The following is a 27,812-nucleotide window of genomic DNA, read 5'->3' as shown; positions in this document are numbered from 1 at the left end:
TCTATCTGAATGAATGCCACCTGAATCCATCTCTCAACTAATGCTAAACTCAGGGGAGGGCAAGAGGGGAGTTGTTTACTGACCACCCCCAAACTCCCGCAGTAGTGACATACCAGAAGAACAACCACACGGCCTCCCCAGTTTCACCCGCCAGTCTCTGCCCTGCCGAGCACTGCCATGTAGACTCGGGGTTGCAGCTGTTCCATGGATGGCGGCACGACACAGCTCCTGATGCTGACCATGCTGCCCCAACATCCCTCCCAAACTGGTCTTGGGTAGGACTTCCCAGGTAATACAATGGTCAAGAAACCACCTGCCAATGCAAGGGACACGGGTTCGATCCCTGGTCTGGGAAGATTCCACATGCCTTGGAACAATTAAGCCTGTGCACCACAATCACGGAGCCCATGTGCTACAACTACTGAAGCCCACACACCCTAGAGCCCATGCTCCTCCACAATGAGAAGCCCGTGCACCGCAACTGGAGAATAGCTAGCCCCTGCTCACCACAACTAGGAAAGTCCGCACAGCAATGAAGCCCCAGAGCAATCAAAAATAAATAAATAAAATTAAAAACAAGAAGCTTTAAAAAAATAAATTAATTTAAAAAAATAAAAACAAGAAGCTTTAAAAAGAAATTGATCTCAGGCGGCCTCAGCATGCAGCAGTGGTCAGTGACAAGGCCCTGTCCTGCCTGCTGTGTAGCAGTGAATTTCCACCTCGAGACAGAAATGAGTGAAACAAGTCTAGTGTTTACTAAAAGGAGAAAGAGTAGGTGTGTATAGGCACATAAATGGACTCAGAGAGTCATGCCCTCGTGGTAGTTTGAATCACTTCTATGGAGCAATTCTTCTGGGTTTCCTTTGGCCAATTGTCTTGCTTTGCCTGGTTCTGAGTCTCTAATTGGTACATCGCAGTATCCCCGCTGTGTGCACCTGCATCTTAACCAAGATGGATTCTAGCAAAGAGAGACAAGTACTATGGGGTGGTGCCCCCCACCTTTGACCTTCAGGGAGCCTTTCTGCACATGTGTAGTCGGGAAGATACCCTTAAGAATGAGGAATACGTGGTCTTTTATCTCGTATCTGGGCAGGCCTCAGCTCCTCTCTCGCTCCTACTATTTTGGAGCATCTGTCCACGGAGGAGAAATTCCAGCTACTCAACCTGGGGCCCATCTCTCTCCTGCCTCAAAATGACCACACTGCCCATGGGTGCCACAGCTTAGCTGGAAGCCTCTGCTCCTGGCCACGCTGCAAGCTTCGCTGATGGATGGCTCTGGGACCGGGCTCCCCAGCTCCTCTCACCCCTGGGTCTGGCCCTTGCCCTCAGTGGCTACAGAAGCACCACTGATCACATGTCCATCACCTGTGCTCATGGTCCATGCGCCTCTGCTCCAGCGCCTTCCACCCCCATCTAATCAGCCTCCGAAGGCCTGGCCATGTCGCAACCTGCTTCCACTTCAGGACCTCAGCCCCCTCTCCTTACTCCGTCTCTCCCTGCCACTTATGGTGACCAGATCTGCCCTTTCTCCCCACCACTGCCTCTTTCGCTTCCTTGCTTATGTTCCCTTTCAGCCTCCTACTCCGTCTAGACCCTGTGGTGGGCTTTTTAATCATGTTCTTGCTGGTGCCCTGGAATTCCTGGTTTTCGACTTTCTCATCCACCCACGTCCGGGGGTTTCTGTCGGGTACTTGCGCAGCTCCAGTCCTGGCAGAAGTGGCCGCCACACTGCCTACCTAGAGGGGCTTGTCCTCCCATGCCGTCCCACCCCGTCCCATCTGTCACTCTTTCTCCTCCTGCAGTCCTGGATTCTGCCACGTGACTGGCCTGCAGAGCGGGAAAGAGATGGGGAGACAAGGGAGGAACATAAACATCAGGGCCTCAGTGTTCTGGGCTGCCCGCCTGGGTGGGTGGGTGAGGGGGCGTCTTCTGTCTTCTTCCTCCTTCAGGCCTGTACGATTCCCTTCCGTGTGTTTTAAGTCATTTTAGTCATGTCAATCTTTGTGACCCTGTGGACTGTAGCCCTCCAGGCTCCTCTGTCCATGGGATTCTCCAGGCAAAAATACCGGGGTGAGTTGTTATGCCCTCCTCCAGGGGATCTTCTCAACCCAGGGATCGAACCCACGTCTCATGTCTCCTGCATTGGCAAGCAGGTTCTTTACTTTCCCTTAAATTTGTATAAAAACTTTCATGTCATTAGGGAAATTGCTTAATTTCACAAATGTTTTGAGTCAACTTATTACTAGACATGCTTGCCCTCAAGAACTCCTTAGAAGTTCATTGGAGTTTTAAGACCCCAATAAGACGCTGGAGTAAAAAAAAAAAAAAAACAGAAAGACTACAATGTGTGGACTCCACCCTATTTTATTGAAAATTTAGAAATATACACAAATATATTTCTTTATGCTTTCTGGGCATCCCTGGAGGCTCAGATGGTAAAGAATCTGCCTGCAATGCAGGAGATGGGAATTCAATCCCTGGGTCAGAAAGATCCCCTGAAGAAGGGAATGGCTACCCATTTCAGTATTCTTGCCTGGAGAATTCCTCATGAATATATTTCTTAACGTTTTCTAAGCACAAGAAGGAATTCTAGCTTTCTTTGTTGATTCATAGTTAAAGAACTGCTAGGTCTTGTCCTAGCCTTTTTAAATAAATGCAGTTTGACCTTGAAAATAAACTGGTTCCAGAATGAATCCAGACTGTAACTTATTAACTCATGCTTTGAATATGAGTGATGGTTAAAGATACTTTTTATTGGAATATAATTGCTTTTCTCTGCTGTACAACGAAGTGAATCAGCTATACGCACATGTATCTCTCACCCCCTCCACCCCAGCCCTCTGGGTCATCACAGAGCACCAGGCTGAGCTCCCTGAGCTATACAGCTCTGCACCAGCTGTCTGTTTTACACACGGTAGTGTGTATGTGTCAATAAAGATAATTTTTTGAAGAGGACATAATCATGACTCTCACACAGATTAAAAATGAACACATGCCAAGGATTTTAATTTCACTCATTAATTAATCAGGGAACCAGTAAGATGTTACAACTAATTCACAAGAGAATTCAAAGAACACACACGAACACACAGGCAGAAAGGGAATGCTAAAATTAATTTATAAATAGACGCAAATGTATATCTATCCACAGGGCAATCAACAGTTGCTTTCTACCAAACACGACTAATTTCAATTTCTATGAACAAGAATAATTTGTATTAACAAAGGTTTTCTACAACTTACAGAACTGTAAAATAGATCAAAGGCAATAAAAAGCAGAGATAATATGGAAGCAATTATATTCCAATTAGATAAGGCAGCCAGTAATTTTTTTTTTTTTGGTTCATTTCAGACTTTCACTTTTTCCTAACAGTGACCATCGGAGAAGACCAAAAAATCTAAGTAAATAAAAATTTAAAATGTGTACATCACGGCATATATATTTGTTGAAACCCTTTGATATGTGTACTTAAGATCTGTGCATTTCATCGTGTATATAAATTTTATCTCAGTTAAAAATATTTTTATTCTTAGAAAGTTCTAAACTGACAAAACTTGTGACCATTAAAAATATTATTAATAAAATTAAAAGCTAATTAATGCGCTGAGACTCAGGGAGAGGGAGCTGAAAGGATTGAGAACTAAAAATGAAGCCCTAGGAGCTGGTAAAAGACTGCTGGTGCTGAGGGAGTGGAATCACCTAACAGGCCTGAGTCTGAAGGACTGGCCTGCAGGGTCACCTTGGTGGGAATGCGCAGGAGCATCAAACAGTGACACCTTGTGGTAGTGATGAGCAACTGCAGGAACAGCCGCTGTCCAGGGTTTGGGAGGTCTGGGCTTCTCTCCCACCCGAGTCAGTGTCCACAGGACTTCTTTGTGAGTTGTGTAAACCCCGGGGCTCTGGGCAGTCCAGGAGAAGGGGGAGCTTCAACGAGGAGGTAATTGGCTAATTTAGTGATTAATGGCTTGTTGTTCAGTTGCTAAATCGTGTCTGACTTTGTGACCCCATGGACTGCAGCGTGCCAGGTTTCCTTGTCCTTCACTATCTCCCAGAGTTTGCTCAGATTCATGCTCTTTGAGTCGGTGATGCCATCCAGCCATCTCATCCTCTGTCGTCCCCTTCTCATCCTGCCTTCAATCTTTCCCAGCATCAGGGGCTTTTCCAATGAGTCGGCTCTTCGCATCAAGTGGCCAAAATATTAGTTTTGAGGCTAGAGTTAGTTTTAGCTTCATTTGCTTTGGAAAATGTTTAAAGACAACCAGATTGTCCACATTCATATGCATAGAAAAAAAGAATGAAAGGAAATCCACTAAAATGGTAACAGCTTATATTTGGGTTGAGATTATACACATTTTTTATTATCTTTTTAAAGGTTTCTGTATGTTCCAAAATTTCAACAATAAGTATATATCAGTTTGCTGTTTTGTTCTGACAGAAATATGTTTTTCTCATAAATGGTGTACATGGTATACTACTGTGATTTTTAAATTTTTAGTTATTTTTATTTTTGAAGACAATTTTTTAGAACAGTTTTTTTTTTCCATTTATTTTTATTAGTTGAAGGCTAATTACTTTACATCATTACAGTAGTTTTTGTTATACATTGAAATGAATTAGCCATGGATTTACATGTATTCCCCATCCCAGTCCCCCCTCCCACCTCCCTCTCCACCCGATCCCTCTGGGTCTTCCCAGTGCACCAGGCCCGAACACTTGTCTCATGTACCCAATCTGGGCTGGTTATCTGTTTCACCCTAGATAATATACATGTTTCAATGCTGTAGAACAGTTTTTTGTCTGGCTTGTTCTTGTGTTTTCTTTTCTGCAGTGTCGTGCAGCTTGTGGGGTCATCGTTTCTCAACCAGAGACTGAACCCAAGACCTCGGAAGTGAAAGCCCAGAGTCCTAACCACTGGACTGCCAGGGAATTCCTTTGAAGAGCTTTAAGTTCATAGCAAAATTAAAAGGAAGGTGCAGTGGATGGACCTAGAAATTGTCATACAGAGTGAAGTCAGTCAGACAGAAACAAGTGCCGCATAGTATTGATCACACGTGGACTCTAGAAAAATGGTTCAGATGAATTCATTTGCAAAGCAGAAAGAGAGTCACAGGTGTAGACACAAACCTTACAGTTACCAAGGGGGGTGGGACGAAGCGGGAGATGGGATTGGCATGTATCCACTGCTATGTATAAAACAGATAACTGACGAGAACCTGCCGTACAGTGCTGGGAAGTCTCCTCGGTGCTCTCTGCTGACCTAAATGGTAAGGAAATCCAAAAAGACCGGATATATGTATACGCATAACTGATTCACCTCGTTGTACTGCAGAAACTAATAGCGTCATAAAGCAAATATGTTTAGTTTTATAAGAAACTACCCAACTATCGTCCAGAGTAACTGTACTATTTTGCTCCACATCCTCATCAACACTCTTTTATTTTTTAAATTGGCCATGTAGCATGTGGGATCTTAGTTACCTGCCCAGGGATTGAACCTGTACCCCCCGCATTAGCAGGCGGAGTCTTAACCACTGGACCACCAGAGAAGTCCCAGTATGTCTATTTTAATACAAAAAGTTTTAAGAGGAAATAACACAAAATTCCTCAACATTATTATTATTGAAAAAACAAATAAATGCACACACATGGTAAAGTGTCATATATTTTAGGAAACTATGAAATTAAAAGTAAAAAAGTCTCCCTCCTGTTTTCTAGTACCTCTTGATAGACTTTATCACTGTTCACACTTCCTTGTGTATGCAACAAGCAAAATGTTTTAGGTATCTCTCAGCATATATAGTAAGTGTTTCTTTACATTTTTTTTTCACAAAATGTATCATACTATGTGCACATCATCTTACACTAGCTGGAGATCTTTCTACATTAGCATATAGAGATCAACCTCATTTTTAAAAAGGCAACAGCATTCCAAGGAAAGGTACTCCAAACACTATTTATCTAGGCCTCTGTCTGTGTGTGCCCTGCTAAGTCACTTCAGTCATATCTGACTCTTTGCAACCCCATGGTCTGTAGCCCATCAGGCTCTTCTATCTATGGACTTCTCCAGGCAAGAATACTGGAGTGGGTTGCCATGCCCTCCTCCAGGGGAGGCCTCTATCTATAAACATTTAAATTATTTCTTTTTTTTTTTTGCTATAAAGACTTCAGTAATAAACATTCTTATACCTATCTCGACATATTTTGACTATTATATTTACACGATGTACTCCTAGCAATAGAATTGCTGGTTGTCCTTCTAAAAATAACTGCACCAATTTGTACTACCATCAACAATAGGAGGGTGAATTATCTTCCTCATTGTCAACGTACTGTGTATTATCACACTTAAAATTTTTTTGCTGAGACTTCCCTGGAGGGCCAGTGGTTAAGACTGTGTTTCCAATGCAGGGGGCACAAGTCTGATCCCTGGTTGGATAACTAGGATGCTGCAAGATATGGCAAAAAAAAAAAAGGTTCTTATCACAAGAAAAAAAAATTGTTTAAATTGCCAAAAGTTGAAAGCAGGAGGAGAAGGGGATGATGCAGAGAATGAGATGGTTGGATGACATCACTGACTCAATGGGCATGAGTTTGAGCAAGCTCCGGGAGATGGTGAAGGACAGGGTAACCAGGTATGCTGCAGTCCACGGGGTCGAAAAGAGTCGGACACAACTGAGCAACTGAACAACAACAAATAATAGGAGAAAAAATGGCATCTATTGTTGTTTTTATTTGTGTTTTTAAAATTATTATAAAATTTTATAATAATTATTATTTATAATTTTAGAATAATTTTATATTTATTATAAATGTTTTTAAAGTGGGGTTGAGTGCTCACTCCCCACCCCACTGCCCTGTCTCTCTCTGTGAGCTGCTTATTCTTATCCTTATCTTATCCTTATCTTTTATCCGTTTTCCTATTGAGTTCTTGGTCCTTTTCATACACATCTGTATAAATTCACAGTACATCAGAAATTAACCCTCGGTTTGTTACAAATACCTCCCCCATTTTGTCATTTCTTTCTGAATTCATTTATGGACTATTATGGTTTGCAGATGTTTTTGTGTTTTCAAATTTATTTTTCTTCCTGATTTCTGAGTGCCTTAGTTTTAAAATTTACAAAAATTCAAGTTGCTTGCGTATGTGTGTACATGTGTAAAGCATACCAAACACACAATAGTAAAAGCCCATTATCAGAAAGTTTATGGCACCAAACCATTCCTTTCGGAAGTCTCTGCCTCCCAGGCCAGGTGACTCAGTAAATAACATCGTCAGTGGCTTCAGTAATTTTGTAAAGGAGCATCTCAGGGGTAAGGACTTTGCTGGTGGCTCAGTGGTAAAGAACCTGCCTGAAACGCAGGGGACATGGGTTCAATCCCTGGGTGGGGAAGATTCCCTGGAGACGGGAACTGCTACCCACTCTAGTAATCTTGCCAGGAGAATTCCCAAGGACAGAGGAGCCTGGCGGGCTACAGTCTATGGGGTTGTAAAAGAGTCGGACACTACTTGTAACTATGAGCAGCAACAAATCTTAGGGGCAGCCAGGCTCTGATAAGCCAGTCAGGCTCTGACGTTTCTTTCGCCTGCCAAGTGTCTTGGAAACTTTTACTCAATGTCTCCAAAATTTTTTTTTTCTTTTTTCAATGGTCAACTAACTATTCTGGTGATAATTTTCTTCTTATGAACTAAGCAGGCTAGGGATACACTAGTGTGTGTAGTGTGTGGGGTGTCTGGGTGTGTTTCCCTGTGCATGAAAGTGTATGTATTTAATTTTTTTCCTTTTTTGCATCCTATTTTGGTAACTAGTCTTTCCTAGTAAAAGCTTGGGGGACACTGAGGATTCTGGAGCCAGATCTCCTCTGAAACACCCCTCAAGCCACCTCCAGCACCACTTGTGCCTCTGTGTCTGGGCAAGCATCACCCACACCCAGGCCGTCTCCCAAGTCATTCAATCCAGCCCAGAGCACCCTTGTGTCTTCCCAGAAATGTCCTTGAATAGAACAGTTCAGCAGAGGGCATGGGAACTGGCCAGAGGCTGTAAATCCATTTTTCTCTTTGGCACAAAGGGGCTAGAGACGCCCAGGCAGGCACAGGACAGCTGAAAAAGAGAAAAGCCAACATTCCCGGAGGGGCAACTCAAGGTCCAAAGCAAAGGGCCTCCTTCTGCCACACTAAATGCAAACCATTCATTAAAAAAAAAAAAAAAAAAAAAACAGGGAAAGATACTGGTCTTGGAGGATAAAAAAAAATTTCACTCTAAAAAAAAATTTTTTTAATCCTGCTCTAGCTCTTTTTACATGAGTATGTGTTAAGTGATACTTAATTTCACAATTTTTCAGTGACACTTCCTTGAACTGAATTTCACCCTCTGTCTATAAAATAAATGTTACCCTGATTCCATTTGCTAGTTTCTCTTCCTGTCTGGGCATTCCTACAATGATCCCTTCTTTTGGCCTTTCCTTCTCTTTAGGCCAGTCTTGCAGCATCCTACAACACTGTCCCTTTAAATTATCTTTTCCTGGGACTTCCTTGGTGATCCAGGAGATAAGACTTCACCTTCCAATGCAGGGAGTATGGGTTCGATCCCTGGTCAGGGACCTTAGATCCCTCATGCCTTGAGGCCAAAAAATTTTAAAACAGAAGCAATATTGTAACAAATTCAATAAAGATTCTAAAATTGGTTCACATCAAAAAATGTTTAAATTATCGTTTCCCAGTCACACTTGGCAGGATTCTGTGGCATAACTAGCAGAAAGGTGACATACCTTTTGCATAATCTGAGCAGTCTCCCTTCTTACTCTGTCATCAAGGAAGTAGGTTGGAGTAAGCAATGCTGGGAGTCTTGAGTAGGAGGAGTTACTTCCTGGACCCTCAAGGCCCACAGGCCCCTCTGCCTCAATGCCTAGACCTCACCTGCTCAGGTGTCATTGACTCTGATTGTCACTAGGTGTTATAGAAAGCAGGATTTGCCCATCCCCATCTCTATCACCTCCATCTACTTGAGATAAGCTGGGAGCTCTCCAAAGGCTTTAGGCTGAGCATTGCTTGGGTGAGTTTCCTTCTTGCTCAACATCTAAAGACAAGTAGTGACATCTGTAGTTTCTGCCTGTCCTAGAGGCCTTCAATCTCCAGATTGGATAACTCACCTTTGTGGGGTGTATTAGTAAGGAAATCTAGAGCCAATCACCTCTCCCCTGGTAGATATCTGGAGTGGCCATGTGATTTATTTATTTATTATCATTACTTTTCAATTTGGCTGTTCCAGGTCTTAGTTGTGGCATTCAGGATATTTAGTTGTGGCAGGTGAACTCTTAGTTGCAGCTTGTGAGATATCTAGTTCCCTAACCAGGGGTTGAACCTGGGCCCCCTGCACTAGGAGAGCAGACTTTTAGCCACTGGACCACGAGGGAAGTCCCAGCCATGATTCAGACTCAAACAACCAAATACTCTTTTCCTGGTCTTGGAACCTTGAGTGGAAGGCAGGCAAACAGATATGGCTAGAGCATCACCAGAGCTCACGGGGTGGGCAGCCTGGGTTGTTTTTGCTAAGAGATTGTTGCTGTGGTTTGGGGGACTTGACTCCCTTTTCCTGGTTTCCTGACTATTTTCAAGCCTGATACTTCAGTTCCATTTACTCTGTAAGTTCCCTTATAGTCTTTCAATAAGTCCCTTTTAAGTTAGCCGGAGTCATCCTTTGAAGCTTCTAACCAAGAGCACTCACTATAGACCTGAGCCTCTGTCATCCTTGTGGTTTGGAGGATGGAGAAAAGGAATCACTGGGGGAAGCAACCCTGCTCACTGTACTGGACTTGTTCTGGGCTTGCTCACTGTCCAGGATGGTCTTAGGGCACTGGCATGGGTACCAGGACCGTTATGCCCCAAATTGGACTTAAGTGTGAGTTGCTCTCTATCTAAATGTAGGGTAAATTGACACTGGCCAGGACCAACTTCTCAGAAAATCAGGCATGGCACAGAGATGGCTAGGTCCTAGATTCTCCTATGACAACATGGTGCCAGTTTCTTGACCTCATGGGTTGTCTTGGAAGAGAAGTAGAGGGAAATGAATCCTTAGGCTCCTGGGAAGTTTCAGCTGTATCCCACCTCCCCAAACCCCTGCCCCAACCAAACAAATATCTTCCCTTTTGTGTAAATTTCCATCCCTCGTGGAGATTAAAAAGTGGAGATATAAGCTTTATTAGTACAATATCAAGTGCAGAATTATCATCCTCAGTCATTTTGGAGAGCTTGCTTTTTTAAGAGTTCTGACCACTGCAGAGGTGGCGGCTGGGAATCATGCCTGCAGGTACTTAGTGCAGATTTCTCAGGCCAGCCTGGAGTGGCGCTGTGTGCATGAGGTCACTTTGGACTAATAACTTAAGATGCTACCCTACCAGGGACAGAGCATTCAATAACTGAACCTCTCTGCATCTTTATACTTAAAAAGGTTAATTAGTGAAAAATGGGTGAAATTCAAATAATCTTTGGAGTGGTGCAGAGAACTTTCCAAGAGTGACATAAAACTCAGAAGCTATAAAAAGACAATCTGATAAACTTGACAGCATAAACATGTCAAATTTCTAAATAAAAAAAAACAACAGCAAAAATCGAACAGCATAATGAGAAAAACAGCAGAGACTTCTGTGACAAAGGAGTCATTTTCTTAATAAGCTAAGAGCTTTTTCAATCCAGGGGTCAGAGTCTCTTATCTCTCCTGCATTGAAAGGCAGGTTCTTTAACACTAGATCCACTTGGGAAGCCCAAAGAGACTTTACAAGTAAATTCAACTTTAAAAATGGGAGGAACATATGAAAAATCAGTTCATAGAAAATGAGATTAAAATCGCCAATAATCATGAAACATTTTTCAAACATTCATGAAAAGTAAATTTTCATGAAAATGTAATTTAAATAAAAATTAAAACAAATGTGGTCATTTGGTTGTGCATGCTCCCAATAATTGCCTTGTACAAAAATATACCATTGTTCTATCACAGGCCATTAATTATTGACTAGATGTATTAATACCACTTTTGTTACCCAAACATTATTGATCAGAGACGATTCAACATTCACTAACATAACAAATCGGTGTTAGTTTCTGCAAAAATCACCTATTCAATAATGTTAGGAGTGTCTTTCTCTCTGGCCTTGTATTTCCCCCTTGAATTTCCAGGCAGTTACCCACCTGCTGTCATACACTGATACGACAGGCATTTCTTTAAGAGCACTGTGAAATGAAATATTTCCCGCCGTATCAGTGGGCAAGAAGTGTCATAGCTATCTGTGATTCTCTCTCTCCAGATGTGAATTTCTGAGCTATGCCAATAAGCAGCACCACTCCCTAAATTAGGAAAGGATGTCACAGTCATCAGTGACTGTGCTGTGCTTAGTTGCTCTGTCGTGTCCAATTCTTGACCCCATGGACTGTAGCCAGCCCTCCAATATCAGCTGGTGAGCCCTAAGGGAAAATGCAGGATGCTGGCCCCAGATAGCTGAGATGCATATGAAAGAAATGACTTCAATATCCCAAATTCTTGCACCTTCCGATACACAGAAGAGGACTAAATTTCTTAACTTGATATCTGGTTTTTCTTACTGAACAATAATCTTTTATGTGCAGACTGCCTGCTCCCTTCCTTACAAACTTGTATATAGCCTGACTCCCTCTCCCGCCTCCTGGGAGCTATTTCTTAGGGCTGAGATATTGTCTCCCGGGCTTGGAGTCCTGAACATTCACAACTGAACAAAACATTCTCTACTTTCAGGTTGCGACTAATTTTTTAGTGGACAGTGCCAGCCACTGAAACCCCACAAGAGAGGCCAATCTGTCACTCTCAGCCCCCCAGTGCCGAGATTGACAATAAGTAAGGCTGGGATAACTATTAATACCAAGGAGACGTGGAGCAGGTGTGCTGGGGGCGGAGACTCCGCCTAGGGCGGTATGGTGAGGCAGGTTCCTTACAGGAGGAAACGGAGGAAAGAATGGGAGGTCCGCGACAGAAGAGGCGGGACAAAGCTCTCCTCCTGACCCAGGAACACCACGTGCGTAAACAAAGTGGTGTCCAGAAGCCAGGTGCGATTAAGTGGGCAGGCTGTGGGAGGGCCTCCGGGCTGGGCGGGGAGATACTTCTCCATGTGGATTCTTTTCCTGCTCAGGGGCCGCTTTGGACTGTCGAAGGGCCTAACCAAATTATCTGCCACACAGTTTACAGCTGAAAGGGGGCTTCCATCCAACTTTCCCTTTTTATAGACCACTATTTGGAGGACACAAAGAAATGGAGTGATCTGTCCCAGGTCACAGCTCTGGGGTCCTGACTGCCAGTCGGTGGATTTTCCCGCCTCGGTTCCTTCCGCACTGCGCAGGTTATCAAATCCCCAAACTCTGCTCCCTGGCCCGAGGGCGCAGTCGGCTAGTGGGGACTACATCTCCCACAATGCCTTCGGCCCAGCCTCGCTCCCGCCGCCTGGCTGGGTCCGTATTCACCAATGGGAAAGCAGAGTTTCCTGGGACCGTTCTCGATGGCCAATGAGCGCGGCGGGGGGGCGGGCCTCTCCCGTCCATTGTTCTCGGTGCCCCTCGGGCTTGAGCCGCTGCGACTCCGGAGGGGCCGGACGGTGCCCGGGGGCGCTTTAGCGCGTGGAGCTACCGAGGAAGCGGCATCCGGTCTCTGGAGAGGTGAGCCCGGGGACACAGAGCTGGTGCCGCGCTAGCCCGGGGAGCAGCCCGAGGCCAGGGGATAACGGGCCTGGAGCCAGTACGGGCAGCCCTGCTGGGGGAGGGGCGTCGGGGGCTGTGTCCGTGTCCTGCCGGCTCCCCGCTGTCCCGAGTTTAGCCGCCCCGTCGGGCTCTGGGAGCCGACCTGAGCTCTTCTCCCTAGCGGCGAGCTCCTTGTACATCTAGCCAGGGGCGCAGGCTTTAGACTGAAAGGCACAGTGGACGACATCCCGCGCAGCTCATTTTAAAGATGGGGAAACTGAGCTTCAGAGGGGGCGTGTCTGGCCCCAAGTGGGACAACGCTTAAATTGTCTGGGAACGGTTTTCCTGCTCCCCACCCCCAAGTTAAGAATTGTGTTATAACTGTTTCTTCTAGCCATTTGGTGAATACAGTTTGAGAGCTTTAGTGTTTCCACCGGCTTTTCTTTTTTCTTCTTTTTAAAAAGTTTTCCCGGGAGTGTTTGAGTCTTTATGCTGTAGTGATGATTTTTAAAAATAACTTCATTGCCTTTTAATCTTTGTTTTAAATAACTGCTCTCAACATTCTTGTAGAATTTCTATCCAGGTTTTTTTTTCCTTGTGTATGTGTTCATTTTTAAAAGGAATTGGGGTCATACTGTATCTGTGGTTTTTCTATCTTGCTGGTTTTGTTTTTATTCATTAGTTTTCATATTATGAGGATTATCTTAAATCACCAATGATTAATAATTATTGTCAGCATAATTTTTAAAATATTTAAAAATACATACATCAGAGCACAGAAATCTTAAATTTAATATGTATGCTCTTATGCAACCATTGCCAAATCAAGACATAAAACATATCCAGCTCCTTTGAGCCCCTTCTCTGTAATATCCCCATATCCCCAACCCTCCACCCCCCCCAAATGTAGCCATTATTACATCATCAGCGTAGTTTTTAGTACATTTTACTATATGGATATGCCATAATTAGCCATTCTCCTGCTGCTGGATTTTAAGGTATCAAATTTTTTTGCAATTAGAAACAGTGCTACGGTTATGTCCTTGTAAATATTTAGTAAATTTCTCTTTGCAAAGATGGTTATTTTAAAAAATAAATTCCTGAGGGGCCAAGGCTGGATCTAAGAACATGAACATTTTCAAATATCATGTTTTAAAATATAATAATGCAGTTGAGATATTTCCTTCCTTTCACTGAGGCTTAGAGTGCCTTGACATCTGATCCTTTGTAAATTCTTAAGACGTTCCTTTCAGATTAGTAGGATGGGTGTTCTTATCTGTTTATTAGGTAGTCCATGAGGTTATATGACTGAGTTGTATGTTAGGTCAAGGTCACTGACTCTGCAGCAAGTCTGAACTGACTTAGAGCAGGATAGCTCTGTCCTGGGTTCTTGCGAGGGCTTTGAATTTTCTCATACTCATGCTTTGGTGTTTTGGGAAGAAAAGCACTGTATTTTGTGCTTATGATTCTTCTTCTCTTGCCACAGAGATGCTTCAGGAATAAGCCATTTTTCCTTTAAGAGGAACAGGAAACTTCTGATTTGCGGATGTAAGAATCACTTGGTGGCCTCACCTGGGCTGTTGTGAATTAGATTGTTTTAGGACCTTTTACTTATTGATCCTAGTTCTCTCTCTCATTCTTAGCCAGACCACTTGTTGAAACTGGAGAAGGGTGCTGTCTTCTCAGGGAGCCTGCCTGGAGAAGACTGAAGGTCAAGATCAGAAGCCTGAGTGATTCCAACCCAAGGACGTGGATGATGGCCTCAGAGGGGCCGAGAGTAACCGCTCCGCGGAGCCCCATAGTCCGCCTTCCTCAGGAGGAAGACGACCAGGAGGAGGAGGTGGCCACCGTGATCCTGGAGGACGACTCCTGGGTACAGGAAGCTGTGCTGCAGGAAGATGGCCCTGAGCCGGAACCCTTTCCCCAGGGTGCTGGCAAGGGCAGCCCCCACGAGGACGTGGCCGGAGGGCCGCAGGGGGCGCTCAGCCGCCTTCGAGAACTCTGCCGGCGCTGGCTGAGGCCAGAGATGCACACCAAGGAGCAAATGCTGACCGTGCTGCCCCGGGAAATTCAGGCCTGGCTGCAGGAGCATCGGCCCGAGAGTGGCGAGGAGGCGGTGGCCCTGGTGGAGGACTTGACCCAGACCCTTCGGGACAGTGGTGAGATGGAGAGCCTCACTGGGAGAGGGTGGGAGTTCCCCGCCGACCCCAAAATGGAGGGGTGTGGTGTTTGCAGAGGAGGAAAAGACGGCATCCAGGACTGAGTCCCCGTCAGCCCCTGCCCTCCAGTGTGCAGGCAATCAGCACGCTGTCACCTCAAATGCCCTGGTTGTGTGCCGTGACAGTTCCAGAATCTCAGCATAAGATATTGCTCTTTTAAGTAATAAGAGTAATTTTTAGGGCTTAGAGGACTTTTTTTTTTTTTCTATATGGCTATTCTGGGTCTTCATTGCTGCTCAGGGTTTTCTGTAGTTGCAGCGAGCGGGGGCTGCTCTCTCGTTGTGGTGCACGGGCTTCTCATTGCAGTGGCTTCTCTTGTTGCAGAGCACGGGCTCTAGGGCACAAGAGCTTTGGTAGTTGTGGCGCATGGACTTAGTTGCTCCGTAGCATGTGGAATGTTCCCAGTCAGGGATCAAACCCATATCCCCTGCATTGGCAGGGGGATTCTTTACCACTGAGCCACCGGGGAAGCCCAGGACTACCATTGGAGCTACATTTACATAGTTAGCACAATTGTTATTTGCGTTGTAGTTGGAATGTTTGGGAAGCTGATGGAGGTGATGAGGAAGGGACTGAAGACCCTACAAACCACCTCTTGGCACTTTCACCTGGTTGTGCAATACACATCCAGATATTTTAAGTTCCAGCAATTAGAGAAACCAAATCCTATTTTTTTAAAGTGAGTATTTTTTATGAAATCATGATAAATGACGAGTAAGCCAGCTAATAACTAGGGACTTAGTCTCTGGTATAAAGTCATCTTGGGCTCTTTAGAAGAGTAATTCCAAACTGGAGCTTTTTGCAACTTAATATATTTGTCTCTAGTTTTATTATGACATTGTGGGACCCATGCATGCTGTTCAACCACCCTGCCTCCTTTCTGGTCTTCAGCTGTAAACTGGGCTGCCTTGATTACTAAATGTTTACTGCAGATCTGCCTGTGCCCCCGGGCTTCCTGGGTGCTCAGTGGTAAAAAAAAATCTGCCTGCCAATGCAGGAGACATGATCCCTGGGTCAGGAAGATCTCCTGAAGAAGGAAGTGGCAATCTGCTCCAGTATTCTTGCCTAGGGAGTCCCATGGACAAAGGATCCTGGTGGGCTACAGTCCCTGGGGTTGCAAGAGTCAGACATGACTTAGCATCTGAACAATAGCAACCACCTGTATCCCTAGGACTGTTTCAGGACCGTGGGAAACGCGGCGACCTTTGTGCTGCTGAGAACTGCAGAGGTTCAGAGAGAGGGGTTGGAGGGGAGAGGAGAGGCAAGGTCAGCGAAGGCTTCGTGAATGATGGACCCTTGAGCAGGGGTTGAGCTGGTGGGGGGTTTGGAAAGGTGCGGGGGGAGGGGGAGGGTGTAGCATTCCAGGAGCTGTGCTAAGCAGAGGCCTGGAAGAGTGGACCCGCATGGGATCATTCAGGTGACCATTTGGGTGACCGAGCGTAAGGAAGACTGGCGGATTGGAGTGGAAAGTATGGTTTTAGGAAGTGCTAGGAAGTATGGTTTAGGGGAAGGGTGGGTGAGGCTTTGGCCTCAGCAGGTTGTAACAAGGGCCCCAGGGGCAAGGGAGGAAGCTGAGCTCAACGACAGGATGCAGGTTTTATCCTGGAAGTGGGAGAGCAGCTGGGAAGCCGCCTGGATGCTGGGTGTGCAGTGATAGGGTGGGGACAGCAAAGGAAGGGGAGGAGATAGGACATGTGAGAAAGAACTCATGGTAACACCAGCCAGCACTGATGGATCCTCTTTGTGGGCCAAGCAATGTGCCTAGCATCTTATATGCAAAACTCACATAGATGTCACCACCTTGAGAGATCTGCAGGATTATCATCACTGGGGAAGATAAGTGACTCCATTAAGATCGTGCCCCCAGTATGAGGCTGAACAAGAATACCGGCTCAGGGGTCTGAGGACGTGGCTCATGTTCTTTATCATTTCATCACAAATGAGATGCAAAGTCCTAGTTCTTGGTAGGGTATTGGAAAGAGGGGCTACAGATGAGGACTGTAGGTGACTCATCTGTAGGGTCAGTAGGTGACTAGGGACTTCCCTGGTGGTCCATTGTTTGAGTCTCTTTGCTTTAAATGCAGGGGCCACAGGTTCAATCCCTGGTCAGGGAACTAGATCTTACATGCCGTGAGTGAGTGATAGTTGCTCAGTCATGTCTGACTCTTTGAGACCTCATGGACTGGAGCCCACCAGGCTCCTCTGTCCATGGAATTCTCCAGGACACTGGAGAATACTGGATTGAGTTGCCATTTCCTTCTCCTACATGCTGTGAGACATGACCAAAAAAAATTTTTTTTTAAGACAAAGGTGACTAATTCAGAGGCATCTAGTCTGGAGGATTCGGAAGACTGGGAAGGGAAGATGGTTTGGGGGCGAAGTTGTAACAATGCCCAGAGACTTGGAAGGTGTGAATAAAGCTGTGCTTTGGAGAAGAGGGTGGTCATGGAGGTTCCACTGTGAGCCCAGGCCTGCACTGAGCACCTTACACCTCCATCTCACTAATAATCCCGTGAAGTGTGTGGGACCATTTAACAGATGAGGACATGGACATTCAGCAAAGTCCAGCTCTTTGAGAGCTGGTTTGTGGTGGAACCAGGATTCAAACTCCAGTCTGTTTGCTTCCACATGTGTTTGGGGGATCTCAGGGTTTTTTTTTTTTAATATTTATTTTTATTTATTCATTTATTTGGCTGCACTGGCTCCTAGAAGTGGCTTGCGAGATCTAGTTCCCTTAACAAGGACAGAACCTGGGCCCCCTTCACTGGGAAGCCATGGAGTCTTAGCCAGTGGACCACCAGGGAAGTCCCTACCCCAGGTTTTATTTAAAGCAAAGTCCCAGATGGTCTTTGACCCTGAAAAATAACTTTTAAAATCTTACTCTTCCTGCTTAAAAAAAGCAAAAGCCTCTCATCCTTTTTAAAAACCTTGTTTACTTTTCTGACGGATGTAACAACTCTGTGATGAATGTCAGGCTCTTGAGTCAGACACTAAAGAGAGGCCAGAGGGCTGAAGGGCTGAAGAGAAGCCCCTGGGTTATTACGAGTTGGAGTCACAGAGCAGGGGGTCACCAGATGTCTCTGACGCAATGACTGGTCCCCATGGTGACCGCCTTCCCCACCTGGCTTTGTTTTATCTTTCACGGGACGCCCCAGATGGAGAATGTCCAGACTGAGCAGCTTGTCAGTGCTCTAATTTCTGCCTCTGAGGTCATCTTCATTGGTTTTTGTTTCTTCAACATGTGTTCCTGACCTGCCTGGTGATTGCTCAGAGGAACCTCTGCAGTGATCTCCATCCCTTGTCAAGCAAGTCCTCAGGATAAGACCACTTGACCTCCAGCCTCTTTGTCCAGCCCGGGACCTTTGGTCACATGTTTTACCCAGCACATTTTTAAGACCTGGTTAGACCATGTTGTTTAATATTTGACTAGCAGGCACCTCTGGCTGTTCTCAGATCAAATATCTTGCATTTCAGTTGAGACTGGACCTGTATTAATAGTTTTGGAATTTATTTCCCACAGTTCTGAAGGCTCTTAAGTCCAAGATCCAAGTGCCATCAGATCTGGTGAGAACCTGCTACCTGGCTCACAAACAGATGTTTTCTTTTTTTTAACTAATTAATTAATGTGGCTGCATTGGGTCTTAGTTGCAGCATACGGGATCTTCCTTGCGGTGCACGGACTTTCTAGTTGTGGCACGTGGGCTCCAGAGCACTCGGGCTCAGTAGTTATGGCTCTCTGGCTTAGTTGCCCCCCTGCATGTGGGATCCTAGGTCCCCCACCAGGGCTTGAATCTGAGTTCCCTGTGTTGCAAGGCAGATTCTTAACTACTGGGCTACCAGGGAAGTCCCTTATGTTAATAGTTTATGAGGTAAAGCTCATCTCTCTTTGCATTTCCCAAGGACATTTTTGATCCCCATGCATGCATGTTCAGTTGCTGAGTTGCGTCCAACTCTGCGACCCCATGGACCATAGCCCTCCAGACCCCTCTGTCCATGGAATTCTCCAGGCGAGAATACTGGAGTGGGTTGCCGTGAACTCCATTCCCAGCCTCATTCAGGCTCTTGCTATTTCACCAGACTCTGGCAGGAGCCTCCAGAGGGACCGTGCCTTCAGCCTCTTCCACCTGCGTGGCAGCTGCTGCAGTCCTACCTGAGCGATGGGACACTTCTGCTACACATCCTCTCTAGTCCCCCAGTGTCTCCAGATCTCTTTGTTCTGCTCGCACTCATGGCCCTGTGTGGCCTGGCCCAGGTGGCCCCTGGCTGGTCCTCCCCTGATCCCCTCCCCACAGACCTCGCTCCATTCAGACCCTGCTGTTCCTTGGACATAGCCTGTGCTTGCTAGCTTTCACCTGCACTGCTGAATCGTGACTTGGAATGGCCTTGTTCCATCCCTGTGTGATGGTCATCCTCTGAGTACACAGCTTTGGACGCCTGCTCCATAAAGCCATCCTTACTTCCGGCCTCTCTTCCCCGTCCCTAGATCCACCACCTGAGAGCATCTCTGTCACCTCTGCTTGAAGTCATCACCCCTAGAACATTCAGATTCTCCTCTTTTGACTTTGTATCATATATTGTTTTAAGATTTTTTTTTAATGTGGACCATTTTTAAAGTCTTTATGGAACTTGTTACAATATTATTTCTGTTTCATGTTTTGAATTTTTGGCCGCAAGACACGTGGGATCTTAGTTCCTTGACCAGGGATGGAACCCACACCCCCTGCATTGGAGGGTGAAGTCTTAACCACTAAACCATCAGGGAAATCTCTTGTTTTCTGTTTGTATCAGTCCTCATCTTATTTCTTCTAGGAGCCTATAAAATCCCCAAAGTCAAGGAACCTGTTTTCTTTTCCATTTTTTTTAAAAAACAGTACCCAGTACAGTGCCCTACACATAGTGGAGACTCATTATTGTTGGAGTGAGAAAAATGAATCTTTCCTGTGTGGAGAAAGAACTGCTGGGTCAATAAAGGAGGCAGATGGATAGCTTCATCATTCCAGGCTTATCTGCCTTTCCCTTGAGAAAGCCGAGCTAAACTTGTGTTTTAAAACATAATGGGGTCAAGCCCAAAGTTAGCAGAACATAGCCCGGGATATTCCAAAATCTCAAAAGGGAGACTGGGTAAGACCTGGGAGAATTCTCAGGCCAGGAGGCAAGTCAGACCAAGCAGCTTAGTACAGCCAGAGAGGACCTACGCTTTTTTTTTTTTTTAATATTTAGGTATTTATTTGACTGTACGTGGTTTTGGTTGCAGCACACAGGATCTTTAGTTGCATGAAAACTCTTAGTTGTTGCATGTGGGATCTAGTACCCTGACAAGGGATTGAACCCAGGCACCCTGCATTGGGAGCACAGAGTCTTAGCCACTGGGCCACCAGGGAAACCCCGAGAGCACCTGCTCTTAGGTTTTCACTCTTGGAAGCTCTGTATTAATTCTTTGTTTATATTTAGAAAACTCAATGGGTATGATCATCTTTTATGCTGTTAACAAATACACTTTTATAATTTTATTTATTTATTTATTCAGGGCTGTGCTGGGTCCTGTTGCTGTGTGGGTTTCCTCTAGTTGTGGTTCACGGGCTTCTCATCTCAGTGGCTTCTCTTGTTGCAGAGCCCGGGCTCTAGGCATGTGGGCTCAATAGTTGTGGCTCCCAGGCACTAGAGCACGGGCTCAGTAGTTGTGGTACACAGGCTTAGTTGCCCCGCAGCACATGGAATTTTCCCTGGCCAGGGATCGAACCCATGTCCCCTACATTGGGTTGGTGGGCTTTTTACCACTGAACCAGAAGGGAGCCCATACGCTCTCTTGTCAATAAGAAGAGTAGAGAGCAGTGTAGGGTTATAAAGGTATGTCTTCTTAAAGCCACGATTCTCAGGTTCAGAACAGCATCACTTTTAATTCATTTAAATATTTGAAATGTATACAACACAGAGCTCTTGCGATGTAATGTTATTACTAAACTGTTTGGCAGTTATTCATTTAAACTGATAACAGCTCCTTGCTGTTTTTACCAGCACTTCGTCTTTCAAGCAGTCAGAGTTCAGGGGGAACAATGGTCCAAGCCACTTAGGTGCTGTCAGGTTCCCACCAGGCTCACCAAGGCAGCACCCTGATGGGGAGAATCCCACTGGGGCATCAGCTGTATCAGAATTAGAGACCCACTTCTGCATTTCAAACCAGTGGCTCTGACCGTGGTATTGAGTGGGACGCAGCATTACGTCCCAGTCAGGTGGGAGGGACCTAACACACACTAAAGCACTGAAGCCTGTGACCAGTGATCTCGTTGTTCACTTACAGCACATGCTCGCTTATCCCCGTATTGACAGCAAATTTCTCCACACTTACTCTGATATGTTTTCTAGTATGGGAGAGAAAGCAGAGGCCTCTGGCTGGACAGGGGCGCACACGTGGCCCTCTGAATTCTATGTGAGCCTAGAGCCTGGGTCAGGGTAGGAAAATGCAAGAACCATTGGTTTAGGATGAGCTGTAATTGTCTACTAACCAATAAGGGTCCTTTGGCAATTCAGTAGTATTTGGACAGTGGTCCAACCCTTTTGAAAAAACTACAAGTAGCTCTCTGCTTCATAACTTACACAGAAATAAATTCAGATGAGTTACAGATCTGTACTGTAAACCATCTGAAATCACCTATAGGAGAGTATTTTTGGAATCTTGCAGTGGGGTAGGACTTCTTAATTTTAAAACAAGTCATCAAAGCTAGATTGGACTCATGGAAACAAACAACAGTCCTTAATATTAAAAAGATACTGTGAAGAAAGTTCAAAGCCTGTGCAGAGACTGGGAGGAAATATTTGCAAAAAAGCCTGCAGTGTAGCAGATAAGAGTCGAAATCTTGCTCTATAAGAGCATCTACAATTCATAAAAAACGTCAACCCAGTGGAATAAAAGGTAAAAGATAATGACCTGGCAATTTAGAAATGAATAAAATGAATTATATCCATTAGAAAAGATGTTCAGGTTTACAGGTTACCAGGGAAATACCCATTAAACCGAGATGCTATTCTGTAGCCTGTGAGACCGTCAGAAATTGAATAGTAGGACTTCCCTGGTGGTCCAGTGGTTACAACTTCGCCTTCCAATGAGTGCGGTGTGGGTTTGATCCCTGTTCTGGGAACTGAGATATTCCACATGCATTAAGGGCAAAAGGCAAAATATACAATAGAAGCAATATCGTAACACATTCAATAAAGATGTCAAAAAAAAAAAAAACCTTAAAAAATTGAATCATGTTTAGAATTCTCTGCCTTTTTGAGCATTGACTTCCTTTAAAACTGATTCCAGAATTCTTCTAGTAAGTAATATGTGTTATTTATGTGTTTATTTTTGGCGGTGCTGGGTCTTCATTGCTATGCAGGCCTTTTCTCTAGCTGCTGCGAGTGGGGGCTCCTGCCTGGTGGTGCGTGGGCTTCTCGCTGCAGTGGCTTCTCCTGATGCAGGGCACAGGCTCTCGAGCTCAGGAGCTTCAGCAGCTGCAGGCCTCAGGGCTCCGGAGCACAGGCTCCGCAGTTGTGGCGTCTTCCTGGATCCGGGATTGAACCTGTGTCTGCCTCATTGGCAGAGGATTTCTTCACCGCTGAGCCACCAGGGAATCCCCTCTTCTTTGATTTTCTTGTCTCATCATTACAAGAAATTGAGTACAAATTGCACATTTTCCCTCATTGTTTCAGATTTTGAGATCCAGAGTGAAAATGGGGAGAGCTCTAACCAGGACATATTCGAGGACGTCGAGTCCCACGAGATGTTCTCAGACGTGCCGGATGGGGAAGGCATCCCGCAGTCCGACTGGGAAAGTGACATGGAGAGAGACTGCAACCCCCAGGGGCCCCGGAGAAACACCCCCAGGAAGGACCGCGGGGTGGTGCCCGCCCCGGGCAGGGAAGCTGGCCAGCTCATCGGCCTCCAGGGCACCTACCTGGGCGAGAAGCCCTACGAGTGTCCCCAGTGCGGGAAAACCTTCAGCCGGAAGTCCCACCTCATCACCCACGAGCGGACCCACACGGGCGAGAAATCCTACAAATGCGACGAGTGCGGCAAGAGCTTCAGCGACGGCTCCAACTTCAGCAGGCACCAGACCACGCACACTGGGGAGAAGCCCTACAAGTGCCGGGACTGCGGCAAAAGCTTCAGCCGGAGCGCCAACCTCATCACCCACCAGCGGATCCACACGGGTGAGAAGCCCTTCCGCTGCGCCGAGTGCGGCAAGAGCTTCAGCCGGAGCCCCAACCTCATCGCGCACCAGCGGACCCACACTGGCGAGAAGCCCTACTCGTGCCCCGAGTGCGGCAAGAGCTTCGGCAACCGGTCCAGCCTGAACACACACCAGGGCATCCACACGGGCGAGAAGCCCTATGAGTGCAAGGAGTGCGGCGAGAGCTTCAGCTACAACTCCAACCTCATCAGGCACCAGCGGATCCACACGGGCGAGAAGCCCTACAAGTGTCCCGACTGCGGCCAGAGGTTCAGCCAGAGCTCGGCCCTCATCACCCACCGGAGGACCCACACGGGCGAGAAGCCCTATCAGTGCGGCGAGTGCGGCAAGAGCTTCAGCCGCAGCTCCAACCTGGCCACGCACCGCCGGACCCACCTGGTGGAGAAGCCCTACAAGTGTGGGGAGTGCGGCAAGAGCTTCAGCCAGAGCTCCAGCCTCATCGCCCACCAGGGCACGCACACGGGCGAGAAGCCCTACGAGTGCCGGACGTGCGGGGAGAGCTTCAGCTGGAGCTCTAACCTCCTGAAGCACCAGCGGATCCACACAGGCGAGAAGCCCTACAAGTGCGGGGAGTGCGGGAAGGGCTTCAGCCAACGCTCCCAGCTGGTGGTGCACCAGCGGACCCACACAGGCGAAAAGCCCTACAAGTGCCTCATGTGCGGCAAGAGCTTCAGCCGGGGCTCCATCCTGGTCATGCACCAGAGGGCCCACCGTGGGGACAAGCCGTACCGCTGCCCCGAGTGCGGCAAGGGCTTCAGCTGGAACTCGGTGCTTATCATCCACCAGCGGATCCACACGGGTGAGAAGCCCTACAAGTGCCCCGACTGCGGCAAGGGCTTCAGCAACAGTTCCAACTTCATCACCCATCAGCGAACTCACCTGAAGGAGAAGCTTTACTGAAAGGGCAGAGAGGGAGGGAGCATATGGGTCGGGGGGCCCGGAGGGGGACCAGCCATCCTGCCCCCACGCAGGGATGTGTCTTTAGAGGAGCCATTCCTCCTGAAGGCATGTTGCCAGGATCTTAAGCCCTGCTCACCCTCACTCCTGGGATCCTGTCACATTGGCAGTCAGAGTCAGACCCTGAGAACCGAGCTTAGGAATGGAAGCTCGGAAAGCTTGGTCCTTTTCCTGTGACACTTCTCGACTCGGTTGGCTCTGTCTCTCCTGATCCTCTGTGCCTCAGTTTCCCCTTTGATAGAACGGAGGGATAGTTCTCTGTGTGCAGTGGAAGCCAGCGTGGCCCTCATTTCAGAGAGAGGCCCCAGACCTGGTCCTTCTGCTGCCACTGTTGGGCTAAGGTCCCTTCACCCAAGCTGCGAGCATCCCAGGCCCCCTGCCTTGGCAGAACTGCCTCTGGATTCTGGGTTTGGATTTCGGGTCAAGGCGAAGGGGCTTCTCCTGAGTCATCCACATGAAGGTAAAGTCCTTTCCTAGTTCTAGAAAGTATCAGGAACACGGAAACACAGGGGTGTCTGGCCCGGAACCTTTCCATTGATAGGAGGTTGCCCAGGGCCTGCCAGGGAAGGCATAAACGGAGAAATGATGTGTTTACTCTTGTCTCTGCTCACTATCCTGGGGTAAGTCGGCTGTGGGAGTTGAGGACGCACTTACTCTTGCAGGGTTTCCATTTTTGAGTGTGAGGTGTCATCAAAGCCCCCAGCTGCCTCCCCCTGGTGGATGGTATTTCTCTCGTTCAGGGTGATCATCCTGCACTCTGCAGGGTGGCCTCGCGTCTTTACCCGCCAGATCCGTGGCCCCGTAATTGTCACTCTGTGCACTCATCATTTCTGTCTTACGTACACAGATCCAGAATTCCGTCTGGTAGCGTTTGTATACAAAGAGCATTCTTTCTAAGGCGGTGTTGATTTTGAGCCCACATCGTCTGTTGCCTGGAGAGATCTGGGCTTGAATCAAGATAGTGTCTCCCTTAATCTTGAGACGCTCCAGGGCTTTGTTCTCAGCCGTGAAGCAGTGAAGACAGGATGATAGCAGGTGAAGGGGTTTTTTAGGAGGGAAGAGGATGGTAAAAACAGGCTTTTCTCTCCTACGCATGGGGTCTGCACTCAGAACGCACCTTGGTTTTTACAGGGTGGCTGCTCCAAATTGCCTAATAAAGTCAAGTCCCATTCTTTTCCCAAGTCTGTCTTTTTACATGTGTTAAAAACCCAAGCTTGACTTTTAGAAAACCCACGTCTCACTTCCCCGCTCCATCCACCTGTTCACCTCCTGCCTCAGGCCAGAAGTGGTCCAAGACCTTTAGAGGGAAAAGGTCACTTGCTTCAAAGGGCACAGCTTTAAGGCAAACCTGGTCCCATGTGTTGGACCAGTGCACACACCTCTCCACTTGCCCTTTGCCAGCGCTGCATCCAGCCTGTCAGCCGACGCCTGTAGCCCCAGCTTTGGCTCCTGTGCCAGATGGTCTCCCCAGGAGGTATCCTCTCCATCCAGAATCGACTAAGTTAGACACAGGAAGCTTTAGGCAGCAGCAGCTGTTACACCAAACCACTAGGCTGTGAGGTCCCCATCGCTGACTCCATTCCTTCACTTACTGAGAAAGCATGTACTGAGGGTGTGTGTACCATCGCCGTGCTGGGTGCTGGGGAAAGGCTGTGAACAAGTTCTGTCACGCATCATCATGCTGCTTTACTGGAGCAAAGATTCCCATCTGTCTGGGAAAAGACAAGATCTGCCCTGCCTGTAAGGGAGGGGGGCCAAGAAGGTTTCCTCGGTGACGCGCTGGAATTTGGGTTGTAGAAGATGGTGGCTCTCTTTAAGTCTCACCTTGAGAAAACAAAGGATACTAAGCTTTTTAAACTTTTCTAAGTAAATTTCCTTCTTTATTCCTCCCTACCTGGTAGAGACACAAAATATCCTGGGAATAAAAAGCAAATGAGATTAGCTAGAATTGCAGAATCAATCAGGCAGGAACCAGGTTGGGAAAATGACAGTGGTTTTGTAGAAAGGTTGAAAGCCCCTGGCTTCCTGTCCTGCTCGCAGCTAAAGGGGGTCTGCAGAGGGTTCTGTGTGGCAGGAATGTTGGATGGAAGGACACAGCTTGTTCCCCTGAAAAACATCAAGAAGCCCCCACCCCTTGGGCAGATCTACCTTTGCCAGCCGTGTTTCTGTAACAGACTGTCTCCTCTTCAAGGTACATATATTTAGGGACCAAGTTTTTTGTTACCAGTTTGTTTCTAAGTTCATGAGAAGAGCCTTGGGACAATTAAAAACCGACAATAAATGGTTTATTTGCTTTGCCCTCAGCGCGGCCCCACAATGACCACCCTATGCCCTCTGGCCCATGCCAGCCCCCAGGCCTCTGCTCACCTCTGAGAACCTCGAACCTGCCTGGTGTGGCCTCCCTCAGCGTCCCGCCCCCAAACCAGCAAACTTCTCTGAACCTCGCCCCTTCCTCACCTCAGGGCTCAGCCTGGAGACGCACTTTTGGTTTAACAGGGCTCTCCGTCCACCTGCCGCTTGCCTCCACCCCCTGCAGAGCTCAGGACCTTGCTCTTCTGCAGTTTTCTCCCTTGATTTCTAGTCTGTCCCTCTCTACTGGCTTCTTCCTGCAACTTACCTCTAGTGTTCCTAGAGCCTCAGACTCGCAAGTTTAGAGCTCACGCCCCCACCTGCCTCCCTTGATGTCCTGTGACCAGCGTGCTGGTGACAGGTGAATTTCCTTTTTGTGAGTAGCACTGCCATCCACTAGGTCTCACCCAACGCGGAAACCTGGGAGTCACCCAAGACTTCCTCCTTCCAATCCTTTAGAGCCATTTGGGAACCAGGCCCTACAAAATTCTTAGTCATTTGGGAATACAAGCGCCCATGGAGTGATGAGAGCTGGACTGACCTGGCTCTGGGCACACTTGTGCCACTAACCACACACCCTCACTCTTATTATTAGAGATTTTACAATTTGAGGCAGGTCATCATGAGACCTCTTGTTTTCCATGGACTTCTACTTCCCTGTGAGTTGCACTAATGGCTAGCAGTAACCCGTGATAGCTGAGAGTTGCACAGTCTATGGCAAGGTTACTCTGCACAGGCAGCATGCTAATCAGCTCTACATGCAGGTCTGAATCCTGACAACCACCCTGTGAGGTAGTAAGTTATCCCCACTTTACAGATGAGGACCTGGAGACCCAGAGGAGAGGTTCAGTTTGTATTTTGCCCAGCTGCTGCTGCTGCTGCTAAGTCGCTTCAGTTGTGTCCGACTCTGTGCGACCCCATAGACGGCAGCCCACCAGGCTCCCCTATCCTTGGGATTCTCCAGGCAAGAACACTGGAGTGGGTTGCCATTTCCTTCTCTAATACATGAAAGTGAAAAGTGAAAGTGAAGTCGCTCAGTCCTGACTCTTGTCGACTCCATGGACTGCAGCCTACCAGGCTCCTCCATCCATGGGATTTTCCAGGCAAGAGTACTGGAGTCGGGTGCCATTGCCTTCTCCAAACTTGCCCAGCACCTGTCACTTAACCACTCTACTCCTGATGTCAATTAACCCCACTGCATTAAAAAAAAAAAAAATTTTTTTTTTGCCATGCCACATGGCAGGTGGGATCTTAGTTCCCCAACTAAGGATTGAACCAGAGCCCCCGCCTTGTAAGCACAGTCTTAACCACGGGACCACCAGAGAAGTCCCCCCACTGCATTATTAAAGCCAAAAGAA

The 27,812-nt window shown here is 47.0% G+C and overlaps 1 protein-coding gene across 1 annotated transcript; it reads left to right on the top strand.

Moving 5' to 3' along the window:
- Nucleotides 1-12,560: 12,560 nt before the first annotated feature.
- Nucleotides 12,561-26,389, top strand: ZSCAN2 (zinc finger and SCAN domain containing 2). Its single transcript, XM_020911261.2, has 3 exons — nucleotides 12,561-12,677; nucleotides 14,342-14,857; nucleotides 22,607-26,389. The coding sequence occupies exons 2-3, from the start codon at nucleotides 14,452-14,454 to the stop codon at nucleotides 24,046-24,048; spliced, it is 1,848 nt and encodes a 615-aa protein (XP_020766920.1). The 5' UTR covers nucleotides 12,561-12,677; nucleotides 14,342-14,451; the 3' UTR covers nucleotides 24,049-26,389.
- Nucleotides 26,390-27,812: the final 1,423 nt, after the last annotated feature.

This window comes from Odocoileus virginianus, chromosome 16, assembly GCF_023699985.2.
Source record: "Odocoileus virginianus isolate 20LAN1187 ecotype Illinois chromosome 16, Ovbor_1.2, whole genome shotgun sequence".
Classification (NCBI taxonomy): Eukaryota; Metazoa; Chordata; class Mammalia; order Artiodactyla; family Cervidae; genus Odocoileus; species Odocoileus virginianus.
This window is presented reverse-complemented; position numbering and strand designations above follow the sequence as displayed.

What these genes read in the sequence shown, in the direction of transcription:
- ZSCAN2 (XM_020911261.2), top strand. Translation starts at nt 14,452, where the DNA reads ATGATGGCCTCAGAGGGGCCGAGAGTAACCGCTCCGCGGAGCCCCATA. An exon ending in CCAGACCCTTCGGGACAGTG is followed by an intron (nt 14,858 to 22,606) that starts GTGAGATGGAGA and finishes TCATTGTTTCAG; the next exon opens with ATTTTGAGATCCAGAGTGAA.